The sequence below is a fragment of the Hylaeus volcanicus genome, chromosome 4 (genome assembly GCF_026283585.1).
Source record: "Hylaeus volcanicus isolate JK05 chromosome 4, UHH_iyHylVolc1.0_haploid, whole genome shotgun sequence".
Taxonomy (NCBI): Eukaryota; Metazoa; Arthropoda; class Insecta; order Hymenoptera; family Colletidae; genus Hylaeus; species Hylaeus volcanicus.
Genome location: NC_071979.1, coordinates 28247149 through 28255915, shown reverse-complemented (window position 1 = coordinate 28255915; position 8767 = coordinate 28247149). Strand labels below are relative to the sequence as shown.

The 8767-nt window shown below is 41.7% G+C and overlaps 2 protein-coding genes across 4 annotated transcripts in view; one reads left to right on the top strand and one right to left on the bottom strand.

The window, feature by feature from the left end:
* LOC128875402 (protein neuralized) overlaps nt 1-8767 on the bottom strand; it is an 87312-nt gene that overhangs the window by 77008 nt on the left and 1537 nt on the right. Inside the window, exon 1 of one of the 3 annotated variants that reach the window (XM_054120947.1) lies at nt 3834-3970. The exons of the other annotated variants lie outside the window; for them this stretch is intronic. Coding sequence (XP_053976922.1) covers nt 3834-3948 — 115 coding nt within the window. The 5' untranslated portion in view covers nt 3949-3970. Of the gene's footprint in view, nt 1-3833; nt 3971-8767 lie in introns of those variants that run through there. 3 annotated transcript variants of the gene reach the window in all.
* On the top strand, nt 4055-8380 carry LOC128875408 (uncharacterized). The gene is made up of 5 exons (XM_054120955.1): nt 4055-4190; nt 5200-6014; nt 6503-6679; nt 7150-7264; nt 7507-8380. Exons 2-5 carry the CDS (start codon nt 5951-5953, stop codon nt 7619-7621), a joined length of 471 nt encoding a protein of 156 aa, XP_053976930.1. The 5' UTR covers nt 4055-4190; nt 5200-5950; the 3' UTR covers nt 7622-8380.

Sequence of the window (8767 nt, the reverse complement as noted above, 5' to 3'; positions counted from 1 at the left end):
AATTCCTGAACCAATGGAAACTTTTTATTCTAGAACCAAGAAAGCACTATTTTCTGAAAGACTAGAGAAATTTCTTTTTCTTGGAACTAGGAAAGCGTTTAATTCTTGAACCCTTGAAACTTCTTCCTCTCGAAACGAGGAAAGTCCCCAACCCCTTTTCGCAAGACACAGAAAAGATCCATTTCTGGAACCATTTTCCTGAATCCTTCCGAATAAAATATGTTACGCGAACTCTGTTGATTCCACTCTCGTGTCGCCTAATTCGATTTACGTTTCAGCTGGGAAAATCGTTAACGAGAAGTCGCGCGACGACGAGCGTACATTTTTCATACTTTCCGCGAGCTGGAGGAACTTCGAAAGCTGTTCGAGCGAAAATTAAATGCTAACAGAAGTTTCGGAAACTTGGTTATTAACTGGCAAGGGGAAGTTTCGCAGCTGACTGCTGCACCAGGAAGTCGGGGGAACTAAGTAAAAACTTCCGTCGAGATTTACGAGTATGACTGATGGAGTCTTTAGGTCGTTGATGCATTATGCTATTCACTTCGGAGCAACCATGCGCCTCCAGTTAAGAAACGAGCCAGATATATCTGTATACTGCACGAATCCAATACAATTAGCATACACATATAATTACACACATTCATAAACACATATTATTTATGTTTGGGTTGTCCGGAAAGATTCATGCCTATTTTTAAGAAAAATTCAAAGGCATATTTGAATTTTGATGTATATTTATTGAATGATATATGTACCATTTTGTTCCACAACCTTTCCACCTGTTAAGAAATGTACACATTTTATTTGTTTTCAGCCATTCCGATATATTCAGACCTGTACCGCCTACTAAAAATCGTCATGGACTTTCCAGACAGCCCACTATAAATATTTATACGTATTTATATTTACGACACTTATTCATAATAACTTAGTTATAATACCTGCTCGTGCTATATCCAAGAATCTAAAATAAAAATCCGAGTTAGAAGAACTCGATATTCAAATCTGATACGAAAAATCTGCTTCCGATATCTAAATTGAGGAATCTAATATAAAACTGTAAATTTAAAAAAGAAAATTGCCATAAAATAGAATAAAATGCTCGACCACAGGACGAGAAGACACGCGTAGATCATTTCCACCAAGAGAAGCATTAACCGATACCATTTCGATGGGAAAAAAACGAAGTTTGTTCGCGTGACGTCGATTAGATAATGAATGACGACTGGCCACCGCAGAAGGATTTCTGTGGACCTGTAGCTGCGGTTTTACGGGTCCGAATCCTTCGAGCCGTGTGTCTGCCATATGACAATAACATCTGTGGCCCATGCCGAGGTACGCGTACCTGCGCCACGTTTACCACGGACCATCTTGCAAGCCCGCCTATACGAAACGAAATCGAAAGGTGTTCCTCGGCCAGAGGACGCGAGAAATGCAGCTGGCAAAATATTTGTACGGAAGGAAACGGTCTCAGTTCACGAAAACCATCCAGATCTATGGCTAATTAATCGTTGTTTGCCAGAAAAATTGTCGAACTTCGCGGCAACTGTCCTGAACAAACATAAATAAAAATGCTAGCCCATCTGAATCCCCGTTTTCATATATATATTATTTGTTTTTTCAATTATTCCTGATATTTCTAATATTTTCAATTCGAAGTATTTTCTATGGCTTGCGCGCTTGCGATATGTTTGTGTTTGTTTATTTGGTTACACACAATGGGATAATTAAACGGACGTGCCCCTGGATCCTTCAATCGGCGAGGCAAAGTTAGGAAAATAATAGATGACATTGTATATTCCGTTTTCTGTATGACCAAACTATTATTTTTTATAATTATTATTGTAACGTTTGAATATTTCCTCGATTGCACCTTTGCGAACCATTACGAAGTACGTGAGCCTTTTTTACCGACAAAGATACAAGTGTTTCACCGTTATAGATAGCGCTCGTGTACGGCCACTCGCATGAACGCGCGTCGGTAAGAAAGAAAAGTATAGTCCTGATGGTAGAAAGTAGAAACTAAATATTAAATTTCAAACGTTTCACGACGTCATTACTATCAATAGCAATAAATCATTTTTGAAGCAATTTTCTGAATCCTTTCCACCTTCATTCCAAGTTTTAATAAGCGAATATTACACTCTGCCACTCTTTTGTCATTCGAGTTCTACAGTCGTTGCAATCAATACTACTACTAGGAGGAAACCGTTCGTATTCATCTTCTAGATCCGATATCTCTACTCAATTACGTAAAAACTTCGATAATTCGACTAGAGAAATTTCAAGAAATTAAAAAAGTGATAAAGATTCCATGGCGTGATTCCAACGACGTAGAAGTTCGAGATTAGAGTCGAATTAAAAAATCTCGAACCAAGGCTACCAACGAGAAAACACGAGTTATCAACATAGTAAAATTCAGAAACGATACCTCGATCACCGTTTACCTTGTGCACTCCACTGGCGTCACTGCAGCGACGTAATATGAATCACAATTCAACTCGAGTTTTATTCGTGGTAACACAAATCGAAGTAATGAAATAGACGAGTAGAATAAGTTTCAAATACGTTTTAAAACGAACGGCGAGTTAGAGGAAACGGCGTAAAAATCGTAGATTTTGTTGGCTTCGAGAAATATGGAAAATTATATTTCAATTTCAATGGTGCAGGCCCTCTTCAGGAGAATCAGACCAGGAACGACGCTAGGGTTACCAGCGCCCTCTTACGACTACTAATTCAGACGCCCCCTTCACCGCACGTTACAAATTAAAAATGAATGTAACCTAAGAATTTTAATTGGAAATAATATGGATTGAATCAGATATGATATCGTTAGACGACAGAATTATTGCAAAAATTATTGTCAAATCGTAGGCACGATACTCGTAAGAATTTATTCTCCCTGCTTCGAAGCTGCAAAGCACGTTAATAATTTTATCATTCTCTACTTTATCAGTTTGCATGGAAAGCTACGCTCACGATATGACCTCTTTTAACGTTTCCTTTTCTCTTATAAGCACACACTCGTGGACGCAAATTTATACATGAAATTATATTATTACCGATAAGCACCATTGTTAAGGATTGCAAAGGAGGCGAGTAACCCTTGAAATCGTTCGACAGAATTTCCATCCAGAAATTAAGAAAGAACAACCAACTCCTGACATTTCGTAATCATTTTTTCTCGTCACGGCATCTGACAAGATGCGCCCCGACGCAGTGCGTCGTTCCCTTTCCCGGTAAAGCCGGTCCTGGCCCAATATATTACAAATAAATTGAAGCTCAGCCGCGAACTTAACCAACAAAGAATCACGTCCATTCTATCGCTCTGTATATCGAGCAAAAAAAAAACCACAACGCAACGTCCACCCAACCGACTAAACTTCTCATCGTAAGCATCCTACAAACTTTCATCGGGGAAAAGTAACACTTTCGATATTTCCAGAGGGAACGAGAGGGAGAGAAAAAAAAAATCGCCTTCAGGTCCGCTAGCCACCGATAGAACGAAAAAATTGTCGATCGCGGCGAGGGTTAACGTCGACGATACCTCTGTCGACATAACCTCAAAACCGACTCGGTTCGACGTAGCGCCGCGGCTGAGAGTCCAGCGTTCGTTTCGTCGAAAAACACACGGTCAACGTCGCGAAAGGTTCACGTCCCAGACGACGCAATGCCACGAAAAAAGTCAACGAAACTTGCGCAGGAGCTGGCAGGAAAGTCAAGAGCCCTCGCAGTTGACACATGTCAAGCGTGCAGTGCGACTCGAAAAAACGTCGGGGCGGCCGACAACACGCAATTACGAACACGGATGTAAAGAAAATCGACACACTCACCGCTGTGCCCGGTGTTGCTCGACGACTGGCCCATTATTCTCAACCCGAGGCGTTGGCAGGCACGGGATAAAACACTCGGTGGTCGCGGCGGGCTCACGTGAAAAACCGGACGCATGAGTGCGCGAAAGACCGACACATTTTTCCAAAAATACTATCACATCGTGTACCCGCAGTGTCGCTACGACAGAGACGGACGGCCGCTCCGAGGCGAAGAGGTGATTGGCCCGCGAGCCGATGCGCATGCGCGACCCGCGGAATTTTGAATACGCCTCGACGTGCTCCGCGTTCCCACGGATCCGATTATTTCCCAGACGTAGTCCAACGGCTTCTGCTCCGAGCCACCTCGTTTCTGACAAGGTAACGCGGTGAATATTAAACGATACTAGTTGTATAGATGCTGCTTTTTATGGGACGTACCCGTAAACGCTCGCGCCATGCATGCGTATTGTACAGTAGAACGAAATTATTAACGAAATTATTTTACCGACTGGTACGGTTCGGACGTGCGATTGACATTAAACCTGCCGACGTTCGTTTGCAATTATCTCTACCGCGATGGAACGAGTAACTAGTGAAATCCGTGAACGTTATTATTTAACACGGCACACGTTATCGTCGTTCGACCTGGATCGAGGATAATGTTGAATACCTAAATATCAAAAATAATATATAAAAAAACGCGGGAAGAAAGTGTTATCTAAAAATTTCGTGCAGTGATTGTATTTAGTTTTTGCTTTTATTCACGGAACGTTTAATGAAGATATTGAACTATGCTTGATAATTGATAGTACTTGAACTATGCATCGATCAAATCTTAAGTTAAATTGAGCGTAGCAAGGGGCACGGTCCCGAGGGACGATTAATAATAATGCAACGATCACTGAGGACATACATGGTGGCCATAGAATTCGCATGTACCTTGGCAGGAAAATTACGCAAGAATTGAACCATAAAACGATAATAATTGAATAACGCCTAACTTTTGTTGTTGCATTAAAATATTGGATTGTCCGGGAAGTTCATGCCTATTTTTAAGAAAAATTCAAAGGCATATTTGAATTTTCATGTATATTTTTGATGTATATTGAATGATATATGTACCATTTTGTTCCACAACTTTTCCACCTGTTAAGGAATGTACATATATTATTTGTTTTCAGCCATTCCGATATATTCAGACCTGTACCGCCTACTAAAAATCGGCATGGACTTTCCAGACAGCCCAATAGATAGTTTCTCGATGGACGATTTTTGATATTTCTTTCTAACCGGACTAGCCTACTTTAAAGAGACTCAAGGACACATACTCTATCAAAAATACAAATTCCCTTACGTATATTAACAAAATTTGTCTTACTTGGCTAAGGAACTCGACCATCGCTCAACAACTACGCACCGAAAAGAATAACCAGCAGTCTACCTCCTCGCTCGATCAACGACAGCACGCAAAAGTACCCGCCGACACCAGCCCCGTTCCCCAAGCACGAGACCATCGCCTCGAAATTAGAAGACACTGCTTGATAGAAACAGCCAAGCGTTTGCTAAACACGCCTCACGCAACTACGCACCTACCGATTCGCAACTGCGCCCACAATTCGCGTGCACAGGGCTAGCATTTTATAGCTCTTGGGGAGAATTAGAGCACTCTAATGGAGTCACGCGATACCAGCCTGTTCTAGTTCCAGGCTTTCACCCTGGCCAGAGTCCCTCCGAACCTACCAGAGGACTGAGTTAGGGTTCGCCGAGTGATCCAGTTGATCATCGATCAACCCCCCAGAATTCCAGAAAGGTAAAACGAGCGTAACGGCGACGAATCATCGCCCAGGCAACCAGTTGGCAAAACACTGGCGTCGAAGAGCCGTGGACGCGGGGGGCAGCGTCGACGAGCATCGTCTCGAGGAACAGGCCAGTCTTCTGTATGGATTTGTCGCTGGTGACGGATGACACGGTTCGATCCACGTCCCCGAGGACGCCGATCGTTTCAGTCGGCATCGTTTTTTCCCGTCTGACATGAACACGCTGGAGGAACTCGACTCGGAGCCCCGGGCGTACGACAGCTGACGGCAGCCAGACGATCGTTTGCATCCTGGGAAAAGCGAGCGCGGATAAGGGGAAAGATGGATGTCAGGTGCGCCTGGATCGTCTCTTTCGGGCTCGTCGTACTTCTCGTCGTATCGCAAGGTCAGTTCCAGGGCATTCACCGATTTCTTACAGGTGGATCTACTGTTTCTTGATGATGGCTTGTTTCTCAACTCCCAGCGAATATTATTTATAATTCGTTTCCATTGTATACGTCCTTGGCTTGTAAGATCAATTCCAGGGGATCCGCCAATTTCTTACAGGTGGATCTCCTGTTTCTTGATGATGGCTTGTTTCTTAACTAATACAAGCACTCCTAACTCCTACGTCACCCCATTGTCGTCACGATAAATTTGAAAATCTAGTAGTGTCCAATCTACTGAAATAATCCAATTCGATAAAAATATTTTGAGACTCGAATCTACTATCTTCCGAGCTTTTTTTTAGCCAAGCATTCTACTTGATAAATCTGTCCGAGATTTGCTAACAGACCCAGACAGCCATTGATATATTACGAATATGTACGATGGCGATGGCAGACAGAAGGTAGCGGTAACACCCTTCCTTCTTTTTTGTTCTGGCGGTGTCAGGCTGGGCCATTGACTGCTTCAAGTGCGTGTCGATCGACGGCGACAATAAGCCCTGCGACGACCCGTTTCACAATAACGGAAGCCTCGCTTTCTTGGAGTCGCCGTGCATGGGAGGACGCAAAGGCCGCGATGGTCTCTTCCCTGCGACCGCGTGCATCAAAATAGCGGGCATATACGGTAAAAACTTCCTCCTATTGTGATTTTCCAAGTGGCTACTTAACCCCTTTCGGCGCTGCGTGTTCCCTGAATACACTATGGCTCGCTACGAGGGCGCACAATGCGCTCGCCGCCGAAGATCTTGGCGCTGAGAAGGGTTAGGCAAACCGCTTGAAATAATTAGGCACTGTTTTCGCGACGCTGGAGAGCGAGACCAACTATTGGCGCCGTTGTGGCCTTATCCAACGAACGACGCCTTTGTCGTAATTAGAATTGGAATTAATTGCACGACATTTCTGGTCTCGCTAGGAATCAAATTTATCGGAATGTTTTTCAGCTTGAAATTGAAACTGAATTGAAATTGAATGTCCGCTCGAGACGACGCGATACTAGAAACCGTTTTGTAATTTCCTTTTTTTCTTTTATCTTTTTGAATTTTAAGCGTAACAGATTAGATCGGAAACATTGATTTGTAATTGTCGATTGATTAGACGAGTCTGGAATCTCTTTGACGGTGAGAAGCTGTGCTCTGGACAGCGGGACTTTGACGACCGACTCGGAAATAATAAGAATGTCGCATTGCGGAGGGTTCTACTTCGACGACAAGTGAGTTTCAGCGAGAAATCTATTCCGCTTCCTTTCTTCCTCTGTTATCGAACGTTGCAGGAATTATGCCAACCTGAAATCGAATACCTCTAGCGATCTTAATTTTTATGAAGACACTCTCCTAATTAAGGAAATCTACAGAATTCAATAATGGATTAAAAACATATTGTCCTTTCACTGTATTATTTTTAACCGAACTAAATTCTCTCGAATTGCAATTCTAACGAATCCGTGACTTATAGATACGTTCGAGGTTGCGTTCAATCATGCAACGATGCAGACGCCTGCAACGGATCCACGCGACAGGCAGCTTCGTTCGTGGTTTTGGTTTTGTCGCTTTTCGCAGAGTTAGTTTGATGGAGACGCTCTACATATCATGTATCAATTGAAATCATAGACAATTATTGTATATAAAAAGAGAAAACGAAGAAGACAACACCTGTAATGGACCATTTCGAACTTGAAACTCTAAGATGACCAATTAGCTGTGGACCAAAAACAAAAGAAATATAATATCATTAATGAGATAACGATATTAATATCAACTATCAAATAATATCCATATCAACGTAGAATAATTAATAGAATGTAAGGTTGAAATATACAGTGTATCTGGTCTCAATGTGTTCGTGCAATAATTTTTCAAAATATTAAAAATAAACATCCATAAAAAGTGTTTTATTCAAACAGAGAAATATAATATCGAATTTCAATTGTGTCGGAGAGTTCAGCTTCACAAATCTGATCATCGTTTTTATTGACTACAACATTCTTGGATCTCAAATCTGAAAACGAAATGCATGTATGCACTGAGACCAAAACATCCTGTATAATTATTTCTTAAGACACGCAACAAATATTTAGACCAACGAACAGGCTCACGATTTGATACTATTAGACAGATTGCAAATAGCAACGACAACAACTGCCATCTCAATTACGAATACGTATACGTTAAAAAAATAATCGTCGACATTTTATTATACCACACGCATCGTTTTCTTCGTATCAAGTATCATAGAGATATAATGAGTTACATATTACTGATCTTAGGCATCGTTCGACGACAGTGAGATATACGAAATTATCGCAGACTGTATACCGTATTAAATAAACGAAATTTTAAGGTAACTTCGCCTACGATTCAATGAATATACCATACCATAAGTTAGCGATTTCAATCTAAAAGTTGGCAAATTTTATTTTTAATTCAGTCGAAAGATTATTTTATAATAAATAAGACCATAGTCCGTATCGCTCGTTATTCGTGCGCAGAGTAACGAGAATCGCGAAGAATCGATTTATATAAAAATAAACATTCCATTAAAAAGAAAAGTGCAAGTGCATGCTGCACTTAAGAGATAAGTTGGTTCGCGGGAATGTCCTCATTAAGCTACACAACAGTTTCCCCCGCAAACTTCCATCTTCGTTTAATATTGTGCAAAAGCACGTTCCAGTTTCTAGAAGCATCCTCGAAGGAAATGTAATGGCGTCAACGCCCCT

Coding starts and splice junctions, on each gene's coding strand:
- LOC128875408 (XM_054120955.1), top strand. CDS start 5,951: ATGGATGTCAGGTGCGCCTGGATCGTCTCTTTCGGGCTCGTCGTACTT. Junction 6,015..6,502: donor ACTTCTCGTCGTATCGCAAG/GTCAGTTCCAGG, acceptor TGGCGGTGTCAG/GCTGGGCCATTGACTGCTTC. Junction 7,265..7,506: donor GGGTTCTACTTCGACGACAA/GTGAGTTTCAGC, acceptor CGTGACTTATAG/ATACGTTCGAGGTTGCGTTC.